Genomic DNA, 25,796 nt, shown 5'->3' with positions numbered 1-25,796 from the left:
GCCACGACATTAATGGAGCTCTGGAACCATCCAACATCGACACCAGCATCCTGGAAGAGTACATCAGCAAGGAAGACTCTCCGGAGATGTAAGTGCTTCCCTTACTCTGCAGCAGGAATGGTGTTCCTTGTGATTTTTCCATGGAGAGATCACAGAATCCTGGAATGGTTTGGGTGGGAAGGAACCTTTGGGTCAGAAGGGACCTTGAAGCCCATCTGGTTCCACCCCTGCCATGGGCAGGACACCTTCCAGTATTCCAGGTTACTCCAAGCCCAGCCCAGCCTGGAACACTTTCAGGGATGGGGCAGCCACAGCTTCTCTGGAAACCTGTTGCGCAGTTTCCAGCCCTGAAATTTGAGGAATCATTTAGGAATCACCTCTGCCTCTCCAGAGTCTTCCTGGATTTCTCTTTGCTCCTTTATTGTTTCCAGCTCTTTTTCCTATCTCTCCCTGGCTTCTTACCTTCAAGTTTTCCCAGTCTTTTTTGTTCCCTCTCTTTATCCCCGCCAAGGGCACCATAAACACTTTTCCGTAATCAGAGCACTGGGAGCTCAGATTAAATGCCCAGGACTGCGTGAGTTTGCAGAAGGGAAGGATCTCCTGTGTATCCCAACTTTGGGAAGGAGGATGGAGTAGACCTGGAGACTAAGGGAATCTGGGAGCAGGGTGGGGATCTTTGGCATAGCTGGTCTGTAAAGCTGGAGCACAGTGAGCAGATCCTGCTGGCTACACATTCCTTGAGGCTGCTGTCCTGGGCACTTCAGAACTTCCTGGGTGGATTTTGGACTCTTCCATCAGTCTCACTGTCTTGTTGCCCTGATGTTGTCCCGTTTTCTCCCTCAGCTGCTTCCCTGAGATCCCTGCTCCCGCCAGCTACACCCACCCCCAGCCCTCCAGCTCCGCCGGCATCCCGGCACCTCCCGGCAGCTCCATCGGCAGCGTGAGCAATCCCTCTCCCAGCCCTGCCCTCCACCTCCCTGCGGCCAGCAGCCAGCTCCCCATCCGCCATGGTCCCCTCCTGGCCAATCCCTGCGGAGCCGCCTACGGAGCCCACCTCAACTGCAACAACAACAACGGCATGGTGGTGCCCAAGGGCTTCCTGGCTGGGCACTGCCTGAACAACGTGGTGCCTCCAATCAAATCAGAGCCCAAGGCCTCCTACGCACCTGGGTGAGTGGGAGTGGGATGGCGGGATAAGGGTGGGTACTGGCATGGAGGCTCCTCCAGGCTGGTGGCACCTGGAGGGTCCCACGGAGCTGTGGCAGCGTGGCTCTGTGGTAAGTCCTTGGTTTTGGGTGAGTGAAGCTCCTGGAGCTTCCCAAAAGGTTTTTGGGGCCATCCCCCATGCCATCGTAGAGTACTGGATACCTCTGCTGGACATCTGCAGGTGGGAGAACATTGGAGCAGTTTTTAAGGAGGAGAAGACACAGAATAAACTGGAACAAGACAAAATTCAGTGTCTGGGATGGAACTCAATCTCTGGGATGTTGCCATGACTATCCCAGAGGATAATTCACTACACTGGTCAGGGAGATGTTCTTCTCATGGCCTGGTGTTGTAGATGCTCTGCTCCAGAGATGGAGAAGATGGATCTGAGCTGGATGTGTCCTGTTCAACAAGCTCTGGGGAAGAGGAAGGGCAGGTTTTGAGATTGCTGATGGACCCAGCTGGAGAGTTATTCCCAACGGGAGAAAGGATGTGGCTCAAGCTCTCCAGGATGGAAGGAGGGGATCAGTAACATCCCAGGATGCTGTGCTGTGCTCCAGCCTGGATCTTTAGGTGGTGGTGGCTCTGGACAGCCTTCTCCCGTGGGATGGATTATGGATGTAAGGACAGTGAGGCCAGGATGGTTCTTCTCCCTCTGCCTTGTGCCCTCTAGTGTTGCCAGCAAGCACAACGTAGGGATTCCCAAATTTGGGAACACTCAGTCAACAACTTTCACTCTTTGGATGAACTTGGAAAGAGATCCCAGAAAGCTAAAAGAAAAAAATCTGCCTTTCTTTTATTCGCAGACCAGGGACTTTTCCCTTGCAGTGATCCCAGAAGGATACCTGGAGCTTAGGAGGAATCAAAAGCATGAAGTGATGCCTTGTTATGTCCTTTTCTTCTGGATGCATCTGGAATTCTGCAGGATGTCACGAGTAAGGATCGCAGCTTGCTGTCAGAGGTGGAGACCTCATTTGGATGTGGCTGAGCTGGATCAGCTTTGATGGCAGCATTCCCTCAGCATCCCAGGATGACTCTTCCCCCTTGTGCCAGGCTTTTTCCAGTGGAGAATCATGGAATATCCTGGAAGGGACACATAAGGATAATGGAGTCCACTTCCTGGCCCAGGCATCCCATCATGTGCTCAGGGACAATGTGGTGGATACCAACAAACCCTTCCCTTGGACTGGGCACAGCCACACTACCTCCCTGTGGGAATTCTGCAGTGTCCACTTTTTCCAGCCTTCTGGATTCCTTGAATTGTGCTGTTCCCTTTTATTACTGGCCAAGACTTGGCTTGCTGGTGCATAAATCCTGATAAATCCATAGGAAATACAGTATGAACTCAGATCCCACATGGCAAGGAGCCTGGAAATAAGGCTGGGAGTAGATGCTCCAGCCAGGCATGGGAAGGGAATGATGGAAAGGTGCTCCAAGGGAAGGTGGAGGATGAGGGAAGTATGGCAAGGGGTTTTTTGGGATCACCCTACCTCAGCCCTCTCCAGCCCCTGCTGTGTACAACTTCCCATGGAGAATCCAATCAATGGGCCTTGAGCTTCTCTGGTCCAGGAAGATCCTGTATCCTGGTTCCCAGCTGGAATTGTGGGTGCTGTCAGGAGCAGAGTTGGGGCAGTGTGTCCTGTGCTTTTCCTCCCTGATTCATTTGCTTTTCGGCTGGCTTTCATCGAGGAGGCACTGGGATTTTTCTGGGGTTATTTCACATCCATAAAGCTGATGGGGTAGGATGCATGAATGGAAAGGAATTCCTGTGGAAAATGGGAATGTGCCACAGTCTCCCTCCCTGTCCGTGCTGTGCCACCACACATGACCTGGTCCTGCCATCCCTAGCCATGGATGTGCTGGAAAAGGCAACTGGGAGCTCCCACTTTTTTTTTTTAATTGTATTTCACAGTCAGTGTCAAATCCTGCTCCTGGTGATGTTGGAATATATTCAGGGGAATATAGCAGGAGCTGTGGTGGTGCTTAGGTTTGTACAGGCAAAATCTGTTCCATGGGCTTCCCAGATCCTGCAGAGCCTCCCATTTCATAGAATCATGGAATTGTTTGGATGTGAAGGGACTGTAAAGCCCATCCAGTCCCAGCACTCCCAGCCATGGGCAGGGACACCTTCCACTATCCCAGGTTGGTCCAAGCCTTTTCCAGCCTGGCCTGGAACAGCTTCCCAAGATGGAGAGAGAACTCTGTGCATTCCTCTTGATCGCTGACTGACATTTCCATGGGGAGCACACCTTTCCCTGGGAAGCAGATAAATTTGTTTGGCTTCTTTTCCCTGGAGTTCTCACTGTCAGCTCAACAGAACGTCCTTGTTCCCGAGCTCCAGTGGAACCCGTGGCAGTGATGGACACACTCAGGGTGTCTGGGATCTGCTGCAGGTGCACCTGGGATTCCCCTGCTGGATCCTGGAGGGTGCTTGAATCCACCTGGACCTCTTGGTTGTGCTGGAAGCTGGGTTAAAATGACTTTCCCTTCTCTTTTCCCATTGCTCCACAGCACTTTGCCGGACTCTCCCCCGGATTCTGGATCAGAAGCCTACTCCCCTCAGCAGGTGAATGGTAAGTGCTTCAAAAAGGGAGAAAGGGGGGGAAAAAATCCTAATCCAAACCCCAAATCCAGCATCCACCCCCTTTTTATTCCATGAAAGTGGTTGGCTCTGCAATCTTTATCAGCCGGGAGAAAACAGGCGGCTGCACTACGTGGGGAGATTATCAGTTAGTAAATATCCCTCAGCTTTCGCCCATTGTTCTGCTCCTGGCTGTGGAAAAGGGGAGAGGGACCGGCACAGAAGGAGAGCTGGGAGTCCACGGACACGGAATCCGTGGTGGGAATCCAGAATCCACGGACACTGAATCCGTGGTGGGAATCCGTGGGCGTGGGGAGAGCGTGGCAGGGTGGGATGTGGAGCCTGCCATCCCCCTCGTCCTGCCCTCCACCTCGGGAACACGGAGTGGGAGCGCGTCCCTGACATGGAACCTGGCTCTGGGAAGCAGCCATGAACCCGCCATTCTCCAGTAAGTTCCTTCCCAGCCTTTCCCTCCCCTCCAGCTGATCCCGAGGATCTCCCGCTCCCACTGAAATGCCACAGGGAGCTGGGACCCCCTCCAGGGTCTCTGCAGGGTATTCCTGGCTTCCCCCAGGAAAGCCACTGAGGCTTGTTTGGTCCCTCTGGTGACCTTCACTGTTCTACCATGGAAAAACTCCTTGGGAAGGAAGGAGGGAAGGTTGTCCTGGTCTCCCTTCCCCCTCGGCAGGAGCACCCTCTTCCCCAGGCTCCAGCCCAGTCCCCACCGGGAACAGCGCCTGCTCCTTTTTTTTTTTTTTTTTGATGGAAGAGGTCAAGAGTTCTGTTTATCTTGCTAAAAAAAATCCCTGGAATTCCTCCTGGCCCTTCCTTAAATATAACAAAGAGGCCGGGCTGCTCACCATGGGGAGAGCGGCTTTGGAGTGCTCGGAGCTCAGTTGGGAAGGAGAGCAGGCTCCGGAGGGCACCCACAAAGCTGGGATCGCATTCCTGGAGATGATTTTTCCCTGGGTTTGGGAATGCCTTGGGCAAGCACATCACTTGCCTATCCTTGGCTGGGCTGTCCCTGAGGCAGCTCCCAAAGGAAGGCTGGCCCAGACTTGAGCCTGGAAGGAGGAATCCGGTTCCCTGTGTGTGGAAAAGGCACTGAGAGGTCCCAGTGGGAAGCAGAACACCTTAGAAGGAACAGGATGGGTGAAAGCAGCCCTGCCCTGGCAGCCTTCAGCAGGAGGACCCAGTGCAAACACATTCCAATTTTCCAAACCTTCTGACGGGAGGAGTTTTCCCATTCCTGGTCAAGCGCTTTGGCCTCATTACTCAACCCCTGCCTGAGTGTTCTGAGGCCAAAGTCCATCCAGCTCAGCCTGGAAAGATCCAACAGATCCTTCCCTGCCGTCCCTCTCGGTGTTCCCAGAGGCTGTGCCTGGCTTGGCCAGTCCCTGGATGGGTATTTTCCAGACGGTTTTCCACATTGGAGCATGAAGAAGCTTTGTCTTGCATTTAAAACAAAGTCACTGTCTCTTCCTACCCCACGGTTTCCTCACATTCCTCACATGAGTCAGTCCCTCATTCCTGCTGGGATTGCGGTGTTCTGTAGGGACACCTGAAGGCACAGGTTGATGCAAATATCAGGGAAAGGCTGGAAAAACAGATGGGCTTTGTCCTGGTGAAGAAAAAGAAGGCTGGAGGCTGGAGAGGGACTTTGGACAAGGGCATGGAATGTCAGGACAGGGGGGAATGGCTTCCCATTACCAGAGGGACATTGGGAAGGAATTCTTCCCTATGAGGGCAGTGAAGCACTGGAATGGATTTCCCAGAGAAGCTGTGACTGCCTCATCCCTGGAAGTGTTCCAGGCCTGGTTCCATGGCTTGGAGCAACCTGGGACAGTGGAAGGTGTCCCTGCCCATGGAAGGGAACGGATCTGGAATGTTGAGGTGTTGAGGAGCAGGGCAGGAAGGGACATGGATTTGCATGACCCTCCACACCCAAAACATTTCTGTTGGTGCTGGTGTAGTCAAATCCACCTTTATTATAGAATGACTTTAGTATCCCATTCCGAATGGAGGAGGAGGAAGGTGGAATCACATTTGAATGTCCCTTTTTATCTATTTAAATTCAGGGATCAAAGTCTCCTGTTGGTTTCAGTTAAAATGTTTAAAGTGCCCCCTCAGAAATCCTCCCTGGAAGTGCTGGGGGTGTTCAGGTAATTCCATTGACTCTCCTCCCTCACTGTCCCATGGAATGATAGAATCTTGGAATGGTTTGGGTGGAAAAGGACCTTAAGTCTCATCCCATTCCAACCCCCTGCCATGGGTAGGGACACTTTCCCTAGCCCAGGTTGTTCCAAGCCTCATCTAGCCTGAGAATCCAAGATAACTGGGTCAGTGGGATCAGGACACTCCTGACTTTGGCTCTTTCTCCCTTTTTAGATCCTCACCTCCTCCGGACCATGACTCCTGAAAATATGTGTCACATGACTCCCCCTTCCCGCCTGGAGCACCCTCCTCCTCCACCGCCTCCTCCTCCACCCCCTCACCTCCAGGGTCCCCCTCCGCCGCCCCCACCGCCCCCTCACCCCCTCCAGCCACAGCACAATTCCCACTTTCCCGGCCTGCAGCGGGATATGTTCCTGAAGGCCGAGCCCCTGATGCCTCCGTACAGCGTCGGGCCGGGAATGGCGCCCGCCGAGCTCCACCATGCCCAGCAATCCCAGATGCTGCACCAGCTCCTCCAGCAGCACGGAGCAGAGTAAGGCCTGGGAATGGCAGGGGTGAGGGAATGGGAGCTGGAGATGTGTGGATTGCCTGAAGTGTGGGGTTGGGTGGTAGGAACAGACACAGGAAATCTGTGGAAGGTTAGGGTTAGGATTAGGAACCAGATGAGCTTTAAGGTCCCGTCCAACCCAAACCATTCTGGGATTCTGTGGAATTGAAGATGTGGCTCAGCAGAAGTAGTGACCCAGACTCAGTGGTGTGGGATAAGGTGGGACAGGGGCTGTAGGAATGTTGTGTTTTCCATGTGAGATCCCACTCGTCCTGGCTGTGGGGTTGTCACCTCCCGACTCTCCGTTCCCTGCTGAGCGTTCCCGTGGTATCCGCAGCCTCCCGGTGCATCCCGCCAAGAAGCGGAAACACTCCGAGTCCCCCCCCAACACCCTCAATGCCCAGATGCTCAATGGGCTGATCAAGCAGGAGCCGGGAATGGGATCGGTGCCGCTCAATCCCGACCGTGTCCAGACGCCGCCCTGGCACCAGCCGGGAGCGCTCTCTCCAGGTACCCCCGTTATCCCCTGAATTCCAGCCCCATTCCTGCCAGGCCAGGGCTGTGGGAGGAGGGAGGATGGCTGCAGAGGTTGCCAGCCTGTGGGGTTCACCCTGGATCTGGTGCTGCCCCAGCAGAAGGAGGGAAGCTTCAGGCAGTGCTGGTCGCTTCCTTGGGCTCCCACCCCTCTGGATACTCAGCCCAGTGAGTAAAATCGGGATTTAATCCATTTTAACTGTTCCCCACAGGCCTGATTCAGGATAACGACAGCCTGAACGGCTCCTACCTGGATCCCAACTTCCAGTCCATCAAGTGGCAGCCACACCAGCAGAACAAGTGGGCAACTCTGTATGATGCCAACTACAAGGAGCTGTGAGTAATTCCCTCGCCACTGGGGAAAGTGGGATTCACATTCCTTGTGCAAGTGGCAAGCCACTGGGGTTGGGAACATCCCACTCGAAATATGGGATAAGGATCTGCCTGGGCTGGGCTTTGTGGTGGAGGTAATGCTCCCCATTGCCCCTTCCCTACTGGGAATGTTGCTCCTCCACACCTTTTATGGATAATTAAGGAATAGCAGAGGGCATTTCAGCAGCTTTGGTAACAATTCCAGAGCCACTCAGACCTTGCTCACCATGGAGGGCTTTGTTGGCAAGTCTGGCCTTGTCCTGAGGAAAGTTGGGATGAGCAGCACCTTTTTCCCCTCCCTAGGCTTACCAGGGTCCTGGATTTTAAATTTAGGATTGAGAGTTCCTAGTGTGGGAGGCTGGAGGTCATCCAGAGCCATTTCAGGGCAGCTTGGGCAGTGTGGAAGGGACCTGGAGGAGGAGGAGGAGTGGGAATGGTTGAGGGGGCAGAGGAGGAAGGAAAAAGAGGGAAGGGTTTTAGGAAATCTAGGAAGTGGCAGACAGGCCAGAGAGGAAGGCTGGGATGATCAAGACAGGGAAGAGAGAAATGGGAAGGTGGGCTGGGAATTGAGGCAGTAGAGGGTGGAGACAGCACACTGGGAAGGAGGAGTGCTCAGGAGGAAACCACTCTGGATCCTCCCTGCATTCCTGGGAGGTGACAAAGAGCTGGCAAGCGGTGGGATGGCTTCCAGGAACCTCTCAGGGACCCTCTGTTCCCTCCCAATTCCCTCCCTCCTCTTTCCACACAGCCAGCTGGGGTCCTGTGGGGGACATGGAGCAGGGAATGCTCTGGTACCTGTGGGTAACCTGGGACTATGATCACACTTTGCCTGGGAATGGGAGCCAAGGACTCCAAGGGTGGGGGCAGAGTCCCAGCTTTCCCACAAAATCTGCTCGTCCAGTCTTTATCCCGTCTTTCATGGTGGGAATGGGCAGGGAATTTTATCCCATCTTTCATGGTGGGTGCCAGGGCAGGGAATTCTCTGTTGGAGCTGGTTGCCTCTTTTGGACTCTGTGGCTGTTTTCCCACCCCACAGCAGGAGAGGGATAATTTGGGAAGACAATTCCTTCTGGTTTACCAAGCCATTCCCATAAAAGAATATCAGCAGCTCCAAAGCCATCCTGCACCTTTCCCTGCTCTCCAGCACCAGTTTGCTCCCTCTGGATGGTGGGATGGGGAAAGCTGAGCATCTCCCATGGATCCTGTCTCCAAATCCCTCTTCCATGTGTAGGAGTTCCACTGCCACCTCCTCTGACCTCTGTCTGGACATGTCACCTCTTATCCTTTGGTTTTCCAGCCTCCCTTTTCCTTCTCACTGCTTCCTGCTCTGGGAAAATGTTTTTCCATCCCAAACACATCACAGCCTGTCCCGTGCCATTTCCAGGCATTTCTGTCCCACTTCCAGAGATTTTCCATGCACCCTGCTGTCCCCAGGTGGATTGGGAGGGGCAAACTCTATTATGTTTTCTGCTGGACACAGAGGAGTTGCTGGAGAACATCTACAAAACCAGCCCTGTCCTTTGGATCTTGGGATCACTTCCCTAATGCCTGTTTTCAGGATTTAGGGCAAAAGCCAGAGCAAACCCACTCCTGGGGCATTGAGGTCGTCATCCTGTTGTGTAAGGAATAAATTCCATTGAGGTGACTCCGTGGGGATTTGAGGAAGCCACGTGGGCTTTGTTGTGGTGCTGGATTTGAGCAGAATTAAGGGTTAAAGGTTGATTGATTAATTTTTAGCTCCACATTACCTCAGGGGACTCTTCCTGCTCCTGTCCAAGCTGGACCTACGTCTCTTTTTAAATGGAACATCCCTTCATTCTCCTGGTTCAGCACTTTCCTGGGATAATCTATGAGAAACACATTTAAAAAGTCCATCTTTACTTGCTCCTGTAATGGCATTTTTTAGGTTGGTTCATTCACATTTGACAAGTGGGGATTGTCTCCTTTTTTCTGCTTTTGGGTGTCCTCAGCAAATGAGCAGCATCCACATCAGGATCCATAACTATTGCCCCAATTTAGCTTCCAAGGAGCAGCCATTCCCAGTCTGGTTTCTGCTGGAAGCTGTCCCCAGTCTCGATGTGCTGTTTGAGTTCCCTCTGATCCAGGTGCCCAAAACCTTTTCACAGCCTCAGGAATGTGAATCATCTGAATTATCTGATTTTTCCTACTCTTGATCCTAAGAAAAGAGTCCAGAGAGAAGGTGAAGGAGGGAGAGCATGGGAAGCTGTCCAGGTTCTTACCAGATTCTTGGGAGCGATTACAGGGGAAAAAGTACAATTAATGCTATTCCATGTTTTCCTCCCTGTGCACACAAAAAAATTAGGTTCCATAAGGGGATGGGGTAGGGATTAGGTTCCATTCCAGGCCCGTGTCTCAGGTTTTGCCAAGGAATCTGTGTTGTTGAAGGAGACAGAAATCCCTGGATTAATTTTATGGATAGCATACAATGTTTTTGGCCTTTTGCTCTGATTTTGTGGTTTTAGGCTCAGTGAACATTTCCAGGGATGAGCTGGTTTCTAGCAGCGGAGCCAAAGAGGCCTGCAACCGGGCAATTCCCTAATTTACTCCTGGGAGAAGGAGCCATTCATCTCCCTGACAGCAGACTCCGATAAATTCCAGCTCCCTCCTCCCTCTCCCAGTTTGAGGGAAGGCAGCTGGGAATTGTGCAGCCCTTCATGGAAACAGCTCCATGCTGAGGCCAGAGCCTTGGAACTGGGAAAATGGGAAGGTGCTGTTCTTTTCCCATCCAGCAAACTGGTGCTCTCCAGGGGCTAATCCTGGGGTTTTGGGGTTGCACCCCTTGGCTGGTAGAAGTGTCTGGATAAACAGCTCCAAACTTGGCTGTGCTGCACACCCTGGATCTCACCAAGGGAATGGAGACCAGTCATGGTCCAGACCTGCTAGATATGTTTTGGGATATGTGATACAGGGTGCTGGTGATGGATCATGGATATGTCCTGGGAAGCTGAAGGGAATACATAGTGTGGACACACAGGTGGGATTGTTTGGGATAGATGGCAGTGTCCTGCTGCTCAGCTGGAGTTTGTATCCTGGAAGCAAAAGAAATCAGAGAATGCATGGAATTAGGGAATGGGAAGCAAAAGAAATCAGAGAATGCATGGAATTAGGGAATGTCTTTGGATTAGGGGTCTCCCAGTATTATGTTTTAGGAGTGGTTTAGATATGGGGAAACCTGGATGGACAGAGGGAAGGAATGGGGGAGCATGAGCATCGCTCTGCCATCCTGCTCTTGGCCAAATCCCAATACAATTCCCTGTGGGGAGTTTGTAACCCCTTACCCTCACTGGGATTGGGAAAAACCTCCTCTGATCCTGCCCTTCTGTCCTGCCTTAATCCGCCCCTGTCAGTGGGGATGTTCGGGATCAAATAATCCATTTGACCCCAGACCTTTTATTCCTGACACTTTGCCCTTTGGCCCCTGCCCTGTCCCTGGAAAAGCCAGCATGGAAAGCAGCTTCTTCCCTCTCACCAATCCTAGTGCAGGGATCCCGATTTGGGGGATGCAGCAGCACAGCCATTGGGAAAATGGGAAAATCAGTGAAAAGGAACCTCTGAAAGGGGATTGTGGAAGACCTGGAATTTCTAGAAGGCCGAGGAGTGGGGGGGGCTGCCTGTCTCCCTTCTGTCAGCACACATTTAGCAGCTGTCAGTTTTCCGATTTGGGAAGCATCCGTGGTTTGGAAGTGCAGACAGACCCTTTCTCTCCTTGGTTTTGCCAGTTAAAAAACAGTGGGAAGAGTAGGGAACACTTGGGAGCCATTAAAAAAAACAGGAATGGCTTCACTTGGGTCCCCTTGGGATGAGGGTGCTTGGGTCAGCTTCAGCTGTGTGTCCCAGTCAGGAATATCCAGATAGAGAATCCAGGGCTGAGGCTGGGAGGAGGCTGGGGAATTCCTCTCGTGCCTCTGGGCTAAGGTAGTGCTCTGCTCCCACCGTCTGGTTTGTGTCTGGAGCAGGGCACAGCATTCCCAACTCCCTGGGGCGTAAGGAGTGAGTAATTCCTCGTGGCTATCCCAGAATTACTCATGGCAACCTGGAATTGCCCCCAGCTCTCATCCACATTAACTCCTCAGGTGATTGCAGGGGGAGAATGGTTTTATTCCAGAAAAAAAGGAGGGATACCGGTGAAGAATCCTTATTTCCTGCTTCCCAGAGTCTCCTGAGTTCTGCCCCATTTCTTACTGTCAGTCTGTCCACCTCCCCTCCTGTTGCTCCAGTCCTTCTGGAGGTGGAAGTCAGAATGGTTTGGTTTTGGGGGAGAAGTACTCCATAATTTTTAAGCCTGAGATCCAAGGCTGGGCTGAGCTCCCCCTTTATCTCATCCCCTGTTCCTTAATTAAAATCAATGGAATTTGGGTGTTCTGTGGGATGAGAGGCAGCTCCTTCCCCTCCTTCCCCCCTTCCGAGGGCCCACCAGCCCAGGACTGGGCTTTATGGATGGTGAGGAAAACAGACTCACTGAAAAGGCCACATATTTCCCTGATTCCCATGGAAACCAGCCCATTAAGGAGATGTAGATTAAACCTTTCCAGCTGGTGTGTGTTCATGGAGCAGCCAGGACCCCTCCTCCTCCCTCCCTGTCCTCCTCCAGACCTGTCCACTGGGAGAGCTGGAAGCTTTTCCGCAGCAGCCGGGGCAGGTGGTTGTGATTTCAGCTGGAATTTGGGAGGGTACAGCTGACAGAAGGTAACATTGGGAATGCCACAAGGTGTGGGTCAGTCTGAGCTGCTACTCCCATGTTAAAGGGATGCTGCAGGCTTTGGGCAGACTTTGGAACTTGGCATCTCCATATTCCTTCCCATCTGAATGGGAAGAGCTGTGGAATGATGTGGGTTGGAAGAAACCTTATGGATCATCCAGTGATGATGATCCATGGGCAGGGACACCTTCCACTAGCCCAGGTTGCTCCAAGCCCCATCCAGCCTGGCACGGAACACTTCCAGGGATGGGATATCCGCAGTTTCTGTGGGAAATTGCTGTTCTCAGCTGCTCCCTCTCCCCAGCCCGATGCTCACGTACCGCGTGGATGCCGACAAGGGCTTCAACTTCTCCGTGGGAGACGACGCCTTTGTGTGCCAGAAGAAGAACCACTTCCAGGTCACCGTGTACATCGGAATGCTCGGCGATCCCAAGTACGTGAAGACCCCCGAGGGCCTGAAACCCTTGGAGTGCTTCTACCTGAAACTGCACGGAGTGAAGGTAAGCGGGAGCTGAGGGACCATGGTGAATCCAGCTGGGAACAGAGGGGTTGGGAGATGGCTGGGGACAGGTAACAGCGCCTCTTCATGTAGTAGAGGAATGTGTGGAATCACACAGTCATGGAATGGGATAGGTTGGAAAAGCCCTCTAGGGTCATGGAGTCCAGCCCTTCTCCCAGCACTGCCAAGGCCACCACTAATCCATGTCCCCCGGTGCCATGTCCACACAGCTTTTATATCTCTCTAGGAATGGTGACTCTACCACTGCCCTGGGCAGCCTATTTCAATGTCTGACCACCCTTTCCATGAAGGGGTTTTCCGTGATATCCAATTTAAACATCCCCTGAGGCCATTGAAATACAAGTCCTAAGATGGGCTCAGTCTAGCTATCTTCAGGATTGCTTCCCACTCACCTTTGACTCCGGTGGGCACTTTGGGAAGATCCTTCCACCCTCAACTTTTTTGACACTTGGACAATGCCCACACTCAGGCTGGGTGTTCAGAGTCAGATGTACCCTGTCATGGGAGGGTGGGCAGAGAGCTGGGAGGGAGGAGGTGGGAAGGGGAAGGTCTCTGTGCTCTGTGCCACATTCCCAAATTCTCCTCTCCAGCTCGAGGCCTTGAACCAGTCCATCAACATCGAGCAGTCGCAGTCAGACCGCAGCAAACGGCCCTTCAACCCCGTCACGTGAGTATGTCCTTGTGGGAATGAGCTTCCTCTGCTTCCAGGGAGTAAGCAACAGCAGGAGAAGGTGGGGAAATGGTGGAGTTGGAGATCTCCCACTTCACTGTGTGAGTGTCACACTCTCCAGTTTTCTCTGTTTTCCTCTCTTTGCATTCCCAACCCTGCTCTGTGCCCGGGTCATAGACTGGTGGAGCAGGCAGGAGATGGCCATTCCCAAAAAAGCTCTCCTCTCCAGGCTGTGGCTCCATCCTCTCCATACCTGGTTCCTCAGGGCATGAAGTATGTGTGCCAGGTCCCAAGATAGGACCAGTGTGCAGCTGGGAATGAGGGAAGAGTGTTGTTGGGTTCAGGGCCTCCAGGTGCAGGAAAACTGTGTGCTCCCCACCTAAGGAAGGAAGAGAAAGGAGAGGAGTGGGAAAAGATAGGCACCATTCCCAGATTGCCACCATCCTCACTCATTGCTTTGTTTTCCTTTCCTTGCAGGGTGAATCTCCCCCCAGAGCAGGTCACCAAGGTCACTGTGGGGCGGCTGCACTTCAGCGAGACCACGGCCAACAACATGAGGAAAAAAGGCAAACCCAACCCAGACCAGAGGTGAGGGACAACACAGGGGCCTCCTCCAGAACATCCTGAGAATCCTGTGGATCTGCCTGTCCCTGGGTTGGGCAGAGTGGCTGGAGTGGGATGTGGAATAGGGCTTGGATTGTGGACACCAGAAGGGTGTCCCTGGTCTGGGAGGGGTTGGGGACACCCAGCACCAGGAGAGGGGGTGCTGCGAGCCCACCATGGTGCCCAGTGCTCCAGAGGGGACAGAGATCCGGCTCTTCCCAGCACAGGATGTGTCCCTGAGCTGTGTCCCTCTGCAGGTACTTCATGCTGGTGGTGGCCCTGCAGGCACACGCCCAGAACCAGAACTACACGCTGGCAGCCCACATCTCCGAGCGGATCATCGTCCGGGTAAATCCCTGTCTCCTTCCACACTCCTTGCTGCACCATCCTGGGCTGTTTCCCACATTCCACATCCACAAAATGTGTGGATGTGGGTCTTGGTTTAGTGGTGAATGTGGTGGAGGTGCTGGGTTGGCTTTGATGTTCTTAGAGGTCTTTTCCAAACTTGATTTCCCACTTTTCCCACCTCCTCCAAACTCTCCCTGCCTTGCTTGTGGCTTTCCCTGTCCACACTTGGATTCTGGCTTCAGACTTTCCATACCTGCTTCAAGAGCCTGTTACAGGATGAGGAAGGAATCCCATTCTCTAAATGGGGTCAGTGTCCAATAGAATTGTTGGGAATGAGGAAAGAGTGTTGTTGGAACTCTGCAGCAGGAACAAGAAGATGCAGGAAAATTGGGCACTCTCCCAGAACATCACTTTTTCATGTCCTAAGGCAGGGGAGCAGGAAAAGAAAGGCACCATTCCCAGACTCTCCCAGGGTTTTGCTGGAGCACACAGCTCCAAAACATGAAAGCAGGTATTAAAACCCAAACAGGGACCTCAGACAAGAAGTCCACAATGGATTAGGCAGCTTCCAGAATGTCCAGCACAGAATTTCAGGGAATTGCGGGCAGCCTGGAATGCGCTGAGTTTGGGACCCAGGAGTATCATCCATGTCACTTGGTTTCCTGCTGTCCTTAGTGGCTGGAACACTGATAGCTGGGATAGCAGCTGAAGGAAGCAAGGATTTTCCTTTAGGGAGAGGAGAAGGAGAAGGAGAAGGAGAAGGAGAAGGAGAAGGAGAAGCCAGCCTTCCCCATCTCTGCTTCCCAGCATTCCCTTGCCTGCTTTTCAGTCAGTCCCTGTTGTCCCATTTCTCCACAGGCTTCCAACCCGGGGCAGTTTGAGAGTGACAGTGACGTGCTGTGGCAGCGGGCGCAGCTCCCGGACACCGTGTTCCACCACGGCCGCGTGGGAATCAACACGGACCGCCCGGATGAGGCCCTGGTGGTCCATGGCAACGTGAAGGTCATGGGGTCCCTGATGCACCCTTCGGATGTCCGAGTGAAAGAGGACATCCAGGAGGTGGGAACCTGGGAAGCAGGGTGGGCTTGGGGTCACCAGGAGGCTGAAGAACTCCAATGATTCTTTCACGTCCTTTCCTTCTCGGGATGTTCCCTGATCCTATGACTGCAGAGCAGATGGGAAGTGCCTTAGGATTTTTTCTGTCCCAAGCACAGCCAGTCCAGTGTCTTAGGGAATATTGACTCTCCCAGTGTTAACCAGAAGTAGCAAACAGTGGGAAGAAGGTGGAAAATTACTGGAAAAAAGGTCAATGTGGCAGGTACCACACAGGGCCTTGCCAGAGCCTGGGTGAGCAGCTTGGCTCTGCTCTGAATTTCTCTCAGCTAGATTTGCCTGTCCAGAAAAGCTGGATATAATCCTGTCACCTGTTTTTGGGAACTGTCTCTTCCCTGTGTCTGGTTCTGCAAGGAGACTCAGTCTCCTGGTATCCCTATCCAAGGATCTTGTCCTGACTTGGACATTAACTCCAGTGTTTGTCCTTATGGCTGCTCAGAGCAGGGTTTAGGGCTGTCTCCCAAAGGAATTCCCATGGGCTATAATGGATTGTCCTGCTTGGATGCAGAGTGGTGGGGATTTGAGAAGCAATATCCCATTGGGAATTCCATGTGCCTGTTTTGTCCCAGGTGGACACCACGGAGCAGCTGAAGCGGATCTCCAGGATGAGGCTGGTGCACTACAACTACAAACCTGAGTTTGCAGCCACGGTGGGCATTGACAGCACCTCTGAGACAGGTACATCCCATGGGAATACACCTGTGAGATGGGAATGTCCCATGGGAATATGCCTCTGACACAGGAATGTCCCACAGGAATTCCCTGACTTTTCCAGGGGCTGTACCCAGCTCTGTGCCAGGGCAGCCCCCCAGGTGTGGGGTGGGCAAAAGGGCCCTTCTAACCTCCCAAATTAGGGAATCTAATGGAATTCCCTCTTTAGTGAGTGGGAGAGAAGGTGGCACTTCCCACAGGGAGAAGGTTTCTCCAAGTATACTATGGTGGGGTGATAATCCCTATCCATAGAATTTAGGGAACAGCCTTGTCTGACCATCCTCTGCCCTTGAGGGTCTCCTAGGAGCCCTGCACAGCTTGGAATGAGTATCCAGGGGGTGCAGGGTTATCCCATCCCACCCCACTGTTCCATCTCCACATCTCCAGGTGTCATTGCTCAGGAAGTGAAGGAGATTCTGCCGGAAGCTGTGAAGGACACTGGGGACCTGGTCTTTTCCAATGGGAAAACCCTGGAGAACTTCCTGGTGGTGAACAAGGTTGGTGGCAGCCAGGAGGCTGGGGAAGCTGGCTCGAGGGAATTGTGGAGCTGGATATGGGAGAGGGAAAGTGTGATGCCTGGGAAATGCTCCCAGATGAGTTTCAGACCTGGCTGGTCTTCCAGAAGTCGGGAGCAGCCCTGGGTGGATATCGGACGCCAGCAGGGAGGGACCAGCCTGATGCTGGTGGAAATTGGCAGCATCTCCCTCGGGAAGGGCTCCTTGTTGGCAGCTTCCTGCTGGGAGGCTCCCAGTCCTAATCTCCCCTTCCTAGATAAGATAAGGTGCTTATGTCAGGATAACCTGGAGCACCTGGTTTCCTGACCTTTCCCAACCTGTGGCAGCCTGGTTGCTGCTCTGGGAATCAAGGGGACAGTCTCCCATGGCACACATGGACGGCATGGATCATCCATGTCCAGGTGTGCCTCAGCCTGCTGGCCTGATTCCCTGGCAGGAGCGGATCTTCATGGAGAACGTGGGAGCCGTGAAGGAGCTGTGCAAGCTCACGGATAACCTGGAGACACGGATCGATGAGCTGGAAAGGTGGAGCCACAAGCTGGCCAAGCTCAAGAGGCTGGACAGCATGAAGTCCACTGTGAGCTCTGGAGCCTTCAGGTACCTGTGGAGCCAGAGGGAATGTCCCCTTTCATCCCAGGAAGTTCCAAGGGGCAGCTCAGATTGGGAACAGGGAGATGAGGAAGGACTGGGATGTTGCTTGATATCGCTTGGCCTGGAGTGGATTTAAAGAGCTGAGCTTGAGGAGGTTTGGAATTCCCACAGGACCAGCCCAACAACACCCAGGATGAAATAGTCTCCCTGTTTCCCTAAAGTCAGTGGCTTTGTCATGGCAAGGAGTTTCCCATGCTTCCAAAATCTCCATCCTGACCCTGCTTATGCTGGTTTTGGGGCAAAACACCAAAAGGGTTTGTGACTGTCACACCACAAAAACGTCTTTTCCCTCCCAGAAAATCCCATTTTTTCCTGGTAATGGTTTGGAAAGCTATTCCTGCCCAGCTCAGCTCCATTCCTCCTTTTCCTTGCAGCCAAACTGGGAGCCAGTTTAGCCGGGCGGGGAGCGTGCCGCACAAAAAGAGACCCCACAAAGTCACCAGCAAGGTAAGGGATGGATCCCAAAGGAGCAGTGCCAGGAGCAGAGAAGGATCAGCCTGGAGAAAAGGGGGATCAGGGGGAACCTCACTGTCCACAAATCCCTGGAAGGAGGTTGGAGCCAGGAGATTGGGCTCTGCTCCCTGCTTTATCCAAGAGGAAGTGGCCCCAGGTTGTGACACAGGAGGACAAGGCTGGATATTAGGGAAAATTTCTTCATGGAAAGGGCTGTCAGGCACTGGAGCGGGCTCCAGTGGTGGAGTCCCCATTGCTGGTGGGATTTAAAAACCCTGTGGATGTGGCACTTGGGGACATGGATTAGTGGTGGCCTTGGCAGTGCTGGGGGTGGGGTTGCACTCACGATCCTAGAGGGCTTTTTCCAGCCGCAGTTTTCCCATGATCTTCCTTTCCATCTCCTAATGGAGACATTGAATGACTTCTAAACTTGAGGAGTTGAGGATTTTCAGGGAGGCAGGAAGATGGGCTGTGGGAGATCTGTGCAAGGACCAGAGCAGTGAGGGAGCTGAGCTGATCCAGGGGGTCCTGAATGAGCTCATCCAGGGTTTTTTTCCATCGCAGTCTCCGTCGGTTGTCCCGGAGCAGGCCTGCATCAGCCAGCGCTTCCTTCAGGGCACCATCATTGCCCTGGTCATCATCATGGCATTCAGGTGAGATCCCACTCCTGGCCTTCTGCCTCCAGCTCATCCATTGGGACTGTGCCATCCATGGGGTGTGCAGCGAGGGGCTATGGGTCTATGGTCTCTTCCAGAGAATCCTGGAATGCTTTGGGTTGGAAGAGACCTTAAAGTTTATCTGGTTCCAATCCCCTGCCATGAGATGGGAACTTCCACTATCCCAGGCTGCTCCAGCCTGGCCATGAGCACTTCCAGGGATGAGGAATCCATCTCTCCTGGGCTGGAATCCCATGGAAGTGGATCGATCCCATGCCCTATCCTTGCTCCCTGCTCCTCCTCACCCTTTCCTTCTCTCTTTTCCAGCGTGGTGTCCATGTCCACGCTCTACGTGCTGAGCCTGCGCAGCGAGGAGGATCTTGTGGACATCGATGGGTGGGTATTTCGGGAATCGCTGGGAGGGATGAGGACACCTGGGAGAGGCTGGAGCACAGAAACTGGGATTACTGAGCACAGTTCCAGAGCTGCAAACCCTGCCAAGCACAGCCACACACCCCAGTCTGATGGTGGTTGAATTATCTGGAGCAAGAAGTGAGGAATAGAGAAGGAAAAGGGAATCTCTTTTTAGGATGTGCTGCATGTTCCTTGGATGCCTCCAGCTGGACTAAAACAGCCTCATCCCACTGGTGCAGCAGGGCTGGATCAGCTTTGGGAGCTCGTGTAAACTGATAATGAGTCTCTTTTTCTCCCTCTCTTTTCCCTCTCCCATTTTTCTCCCTCCTCTCCTCCTCACATCTCTCATCCAACCCATTTTCCTTCCACTTTGCCGTTGATTTCCCCATTTTTGTCTTTTCCTTCCCATTATCTTCCATATCCTCTATCATTCCCTGGTCATCTTCCCACTTTCCTGTTCTCCTTGTCTCCCTGCACTGTCCTGTAGCTCCTTTGCTGTACCCACTGCCTGTCTCCTGGCCCTCTTTCGGCACGGGGGTCCCGGAATTCCGGTCGCTCTGTGTCCACGGTATGTGACTGTTTCATTATTTCATTATTTAATTCCTTCGTCCCTTCTCTTAATTCCTCTTTTTTTCCCTGCACCACGAAGGGCAAAGAAACTGGAAACAGAGAAAGGGATGTGAGACTTCCAGTGGGATTCCAGGAGGAAGGGTTATGGGTCTTGTCAGGGAAGGCAAATTAGGAGTTGGAGATGGAAAAATCAATTAGTTAAATGTCAAATAAAGAAATTGCATCCTGCAGGGAGAGCAGGAGCAAGATAAAGCTGTGTAAGGAGAAGGGATGAGGCAGTGGAGGAACTTCAGGGATAAGGGTTGGATTTAGACTGGGATGAAGGTGAAGCTCCAGAGGCTTGTGCCCACATTCTCTTTGGAAGATTGGCATTGAGTCTCCTTTCACCTGGAAAAGAAATCCTTCTATTTATATAAATCTCGGAGATGACAAAGTGTTTTCTTAATTCCTCTAAATGAGTGAAGCTCTGTTAATCCCACAGAAACCTGGAGCGATGCTCAGGGACAGGTAAGACATGGACACAGGTGTCCAGAAGTGTTCCTTGTTCTGCAGACCTGGGAGAAAGATTCCCTCCCTTTCCCATCTCCCTAACCCTCAGGAGATGCCTGTGGTGTGCTCAGCTCAGGTCTTGGATAGCAGCAGTGAAACACCTGGAATTCCATGGGATGAATTTGGAGGTGGGGGGATTGTGTCTGTTTTTGAGGAACAAGGTGAGGAATAGTCTGTCTTCAAGGGATAAGGGCACATTCCTTAGGGAGTGGTGAGAGCTTGAAGCCTGTTGATTCCCAAGGACCTAAATCCACCCAGGAGATTCCTGATGGGAGTCAAATCCACCATGTACACCATGTTCCAGGAGGGTTGCTGGTGTCCTCTGAATCAGCTGTGACTTTTCCCTGCCAGACATGGAACACTCACACCATTCCCTGTGGAATTTCTGAGCTCTCCTTGCTGTTTTCATGGCTCGTGTGCCTTTCTCCTGCCTTTCCCAGATCACTCTGTTCTCCTCCACTTCTCCACTTACTCCATATCCCTCTTCCCATCCTCCTGCTGCAGCCAAGTGACCCCATTGTCCACACCCAGGAGGTTTCCAGCATCTTTTCCTGCCTTCCAGGTCAAGCCAGAACATTGACAAGACGCAGATCGTGCGATCCACGGCCGCATCCAACGGGGCCAGCAGCAGGACCCCCCCAGAGCACGGTGGGTGGTGGATTGGGATGGCTCTGGTTTCATGGAAGGCCTGCAGGACACCAGGTGCTGCTCCTGTTCCATCCTTTGACTTATTAATTCCCTGTGTCCCTACAGTCCCAGATGAGACACATGGAGTAGCCCTTGGCATTCCCGGTCGTGGTGTGCTGGCCTGTTTCAGCCCTCCCTGTTTTTCCACGTGCTGCTCCGTTGCTCCCACTGCCATCTCCTCTACTGTCCCCTCGGAGACCAGCCCTGCCCATGCCACCAACCGGACAGGTGAGGGCCAGCCCAGATTCCCAGAAATGCTGGGACATCTCCAAGGTTTGTGTCACCTCGTGTCCTCCTCATGTTCCTTGTGAGAAGGTCTCCTCCAGGATGAACAATTCCAGCTCCTTCTCACCTCCAGATCCTCATTCCACTCCTTTGGAAGCTCTCTAATAGCTGATCCCCTTTCTATTCTTATCCTTGGATGTATCCTTTATATCCATCTCTGCCCATGTGGTGCAGTTTGAATCCTGTTGCCAGGGGTGTGTGGGAGCTAAAAAGGATTTGGAGTTTCCCGTGCTACACCAGGCACAGCTCACCTGAGCAGCCCTACCTTGAGGTCTGACCTCATTCCATTATCAGCTCCATCAGGCACAGAGGGAATGGAAGCACAGAATCCTGGAATGCTTTGGGTCAGAAGGGACCTTAGAACCCATCTGGTTCCACCCCTGCCATGGGCAGGGAACCTTCCACTATCCCAGGTTGTTCCAAGTCCTGTCCAACCTGGCCTGGAACACTTGCAGGGATCCAGGGGCAGCCACAGCTTCTCTGGGCAACCTGGGGAGCATCAGGAGGTGACATGGGGACAGGGTGATCCCAGTGCTCCCAGCCTTTCTCTGCCTCTCAGCACAACCTTCTCTCCTGTTTTTCCACAGACCAAAGCCAGCCTTCCCTCCTGCCAGTGACAAATATCAAAGCCAAATCCAGGGGCATCACCGGGAAATCCACCTCCTACACCAAGTGGCCAAAGACTCCTGACAGGTCTCAGAGCTTCGGCAGCCCCAATGCCAGCCCCTCCTCCCCCTTCTCCCACATCCAGGGCAAATCCAAGTACATCTCCAACCTCTCGCTCTCCCGCAGCAACTCCCGGCAGCAGCGCAGCCTCCGGCAGCCGGTGAGCGAGCGGCCCCGCACGGAGCAGCCCGGCACGGATGGTACGTGGATCCCATCTTCTTTCCCTTCCAGCCTCGGGATTTTCCACCCTTTGCTGTTCCTAAACATCTTGTTCTCTCCCTGCTAGGGCCGAGCCCGGTGCTGCAATCCATCCGGATCCTGGAGATCAACCTGGCCATCCATTCCCAGTACTGCGCCGCTGCCGACGCCTGCAGGTGAGCCAGAAGGGCTGGCTGGTGGCACTTCAGTGGGAGCAGCAAACAGGAAAATCTGGGAGTTTTTCCAATATTTTCTTGGGTGCTTCCTGCCATGACTTCTTGCTGCTCCATGGGAAGAGGAGCTGGTGCTCCCAGCTTTCCCTTAGGGGTTGTGTTTGGTGGTGGGCTCGTCCTTGGGACATTGGGAAGTTTTTCCCTCTGAGTTCTCAGCCTGACAGGGATTTTGAGTCCTGTCCTGACCTTCCCACAGCCTGGTGACATCTAATGTTCTTTCTGTGTTCCCAGGACTGGGAATTTCAGCTACCGCATCCCTGTGAGCCAGCAGACAGCCGTGAACACCAACCTGACCCTGGAGATGAAGTGAGTGCCCATGGATCTTGTCCTTTGGGAGCCCCTGGAGTGGCTGATGTGGCCATGGTGCCTCCATGGGAAAGGGACACTTGTTCCCCCTTCCACACCCTCATGGTGTCCTCTCTTCTCAGCTCCTCCTCCACTGTGTCCATCTCCCTTTGTGACCTTGTCTCCAGTGATCCCTGCCAGGATGCTGTGAGCAGGAACAGCTCCACTGACTCCACAGATGCACAGGTAGGGAGAAGGAGACAGCTCACAAAATACACATGGAATCATTGAGGTTGGAAAAGTCCAACCATTCCCCCAGCCCTGCCAAGGCCACCATGTCCCCAAGTGCCAAATCCACGGGGCTTTTAAATCCCTCCAGGAGTGGGGACTCCACTGCTGCTCCCCTTCCACCCCTTGACTTATTCCCACAGGCAATAAGGCAGCCCTTCCCATGAAGGCATTCCCATGAAGGAATTTTCCCTAATACCCATCTTAAACCTCCCCTGGCACAGCTTGAGGCCATTTCGTCTCATCCTGTCCTTGGTTCCCTGGGAGCAGAGCCTGATCCCATCTGGCTGCCCTCTCCTGTCAGGGATTTATGCAGAACTTCCAGTAGGTCCATCTGGACCATCTCTACTTCCAGTAGAGGCAGAAGGTCCATCTGGAGCCTCCTTTCCTCCAGGCTGAGCCCCACCAGCTCCCAGAGCCCTTCCTCATCCCACTTGTGCTCCAGGAAACATCCATGGGGTCGCTTGACAGCAGGAGGCTGTGGATTTCCTCACAGATCCAGTCTGGAGGCCATCCCCCAAGCTGATCCCTGACCAGCTGTTCTTCCCTCCCCAGGACACCTCGCACCGCTGGCCCCTGGTGATGCTGTCCTTCCGGGAGTTTTCCTACCACTTCCGAGTGGCGCAGCCGGTGCGTACCCGCAGCTTGTCCGGGGCCATGTGGAAGGAGAGAAGTGGGGGATTTATGAAATGTGGGAAATGCAGGAGCTTCCTACAGTCCTGTGGGTGGTAGGAGGATGATCTGTCCCTGCCCAAGCCCATAATCCAGGCAGAATTCCACCCTTGGAGTGGCACCCCTCTCTCTCTAAGCTGCTTTTCCCGTTCCTAGGGCCGAGCTGACTGCGGCACTTCCCTGGAGCAGCTGGGACACCTCTTCACTGACTATTACTTCCAGTTCTACTGGCTCTGTGAGTGAGTCCCGGCAGCACCAGTGCCCTCTGCTCGGAGACAGGAGGGGAACTGGTGCCACTGGGAGCCTCCCGAATTCCCTGCTCCACTGGCCCCCAGCCCCGCCTCATCCCCGTGTCCTGCAGCAGCTCCGGAGCTGGAATGGTGACGGCTGGAGACACTGAAGCTCAGGACACACAGGACCTAAAAGCCACCACCAGCCCTGTGGTGGCTCCTGGGGGGACCTCGCACCAATTCCCAACATCCCACACCCCTCTCCTTCCCTTAGGGGGATGTTTGTGTCCTCCATCACTTCTCCCTCCCCTTCCAACACTGGATTTGGAAGCATCACACCGGACTGAGCGTGGACAGCTCTGCCACATCTCAGAGGGGTGCTCCTTCCTTGGACAGGAGCCCCACCTGGTGCTCCCAGATGTCCCACATCAGTTCTTCACAACACTGGAATTGCTTCAACACTGGAGCCCTTTCCAAAAGCCAAACGCTGGAGTTTGGCCTCGAAAGGATGGCTGTGCCTGGACCTACTGGAAGTTCTACACTGGAGTTGCTGTTCCTTCTGCTTGGCCCAGGGCCACTTCCCACAGACTCCCCAGAGACTCCCGGACCTGCCAATGGACACGTTCCTCTAGGAACAACCAGAGAAGGAGCAGCTTCAACGTCACCCCCCCTCTTCTTTGTGCTCTTAAATCCCACATCCATGTGGGATATCCAGGTCTGGATGGTTAAAACCCCCACTCAAACTGCGGCTGAGGCCATGCCACACTTGGGGACACTTGTCCCCAAGCCAGGGGTGACAAATGACCAGGACTTACCCACATTTAGTGTGGTAGGATCCGTTTTTATCCGCTTGGAAGCGGCGTGTGCGGAGCTGCCTGGTCAGCTCTGGAGCCAGTGCCAACCTCTGCCCAGATGTGCAGCACTGGCAAAGCCTGGAGTGCCCTGCAGAGCAAGGCCAAGTCCCTGGGAGCACCAGGATCTGTGTCCAGGCAGGATCTCTGCCTCAGGAGAGGGGTGATGTTCTCCCAAAAGCTGGGATGGCAGCAGCTGCAGGCTGTCCCTGCCCTCACAGAGCTACGCTGGGGGGATTTGGGATATTTTACTGTTACAAGTCCTTAAATTGCTAAACTACTGAATTCTTGTGGGGTTGAAGCTGTAAAAAACCAGGAATTTCCTTCTGGCCCCATCGAGCCACGTGTGTCCTGTGGGAAAGCCAAGTGGCTCCCTGTGCTTCCTCCTCCCCGCCCTGCTCCTCGTGCTACAGAGGAGTTGTCTGCGTTCCTGGAGGCTCAGTCACCTCCAGGGTATTCCAAGATGGATTTCCCTGAGGAAACAAGTGAGGGGGGAATACCACATGCTGATCCTAAGGACACTCTAAAGCTGCTCTGGAAAAACAAAGATGGGTTTTATCCAGGTAAAGTGATGGTTCCTGGGCACATCTGGTTTTATCTCCCATCATCCCCCTCCTGAGCTTATCCCAGCAAAGCAGCCCTGAAATTCCTGGTGATGTCACTTGGATTTGGCACCTGCCCCCAAGAACTGTTTGTAGGAAGGTTTCAAGTCCTGGAAACACTGAATTATAGTTACTAAAATCCACTGAATCCTGGGAAGCAGGGAATAGTGGGTGAGCAGGGCATTCTGAGCAGCCAAGCAGTTGGAAAACCCAATTTTGGGAAGCTCAGTGGGACAACAGGACACCCCAAGGCCTGGGAATACCTATGCACAAGCAGGGGGGCTCCATGCTCAGCAGGATTCTCTGTTTTTCCCTGAAATTGGGAAGGAAACACCTGGATGTAGCTGAGTGCTTTTCCCTCCACCTGCCCTGAGTGGTTTTTCCTGGTTTTAAACTGGGAAGTGACTTCCTTGGCAGGTTTGTTGTTCCCTTGGCAATCAGTGGCCCAGGCTGGCACGTCCTTCCTCAGGTGAGTGATGCTGAGCTGGGATAAAAGCTCCTGGAAGAGGAAACAGGGAATGTTGGGGGGGCCAGAGCCTGCAATCACCACCCCCCTCAGCCAGGACACTCCAGTACATTCCACCCCATTCCTGAGGGAAGGAATCAATCAGTGGTGGCCCAGAAGGAAGTTGGGATCTCTCAGGTGTCCCCAGGATGCTCAGCCATGGGATTTAGGGAGACTTCCAACAAACCAAGTGCCTGGAAACATCTCTAGTGCCTTTTTCCTTATGGAACAGCCCCAAGGAACAGTGTTTTCCCACATATATTCCCAAATGGTGCCTCAGACATGGTGCCCTGGTGGTTTAACTGGGATGTGGCAATTCCTGGAGTGCCAAAGCCAGCCCTACCCACATGGAGCTGGCAGCAATCCCTGGCATCAGGAGAGGACAG

The 25,796-nt window shown here is 53.4% G+C and overlaps 1 protein-coding gene across 1 annotated transcript; it reads left to right on the top strand.

The window, feature by feature from the left end:
* Nucleotides 1–25,790, top strand: MYRF (myelin regulatory factor; the record flags this gene model as incomplete). Its single annotated transcript, XM_030969833.1, has 25 exons — nucleotides 1–88; nucleotides 844–1,170; nucleotides 3,718–3,779; nucleotides 6,176–6,494; nucleotides 6,847–7,019; nucleotides 7,256–7,379; nucleotides 12,440–12,635; nucleotides 13,246–13,322; nucleotides 13,803–13,913; nucleotides 14,186–14,276; nucleotides 15,135–15,335; nucleotides 15,959–16,067; nucleotides 16,488–16,597; nucleotides 17,052–17,212; nucleotides 17,641–17,713; nucleotides 18,284–18,372; nucleotides 18,703–18,771; nucleotides 20,471–20,556; nucleotides 20,662–20,823; nucleotides 21,468–21,746; nucleotides 21,833–21,920; nucleotides 22,209–22,283; nucleotides 22,406–22,508; nucleotides 23,106–23,180; nucleotides 23,379–25,790. Coding segments are annotated over 25 exons (3,335 nt in total), but the record flags the coding sequence as incomplete, so codon positions are not given.
* Nucleotides 25,791–25,796: the final 6 nt, after the last annotated feature.

Source organism: Camarhynchus parvulus, unplaced genomic scaffold (genome assembly GCF_901933205.1).
Source record: "Camarhynchus parvulus unplaced genomic scaffold, STF_HiC, whole genome shotgun sequence".
In the NCBI taxonomy this organism is placed as follows: Eukaryota; Metazoa; Chordata; class Aves; order Passeriformes; family Thraupidae; genus Camarhynchus; species Camarhynchus parvulus.
This window is presented reverse-complemented; position numbering and strand designations above follow the sequence as displayed.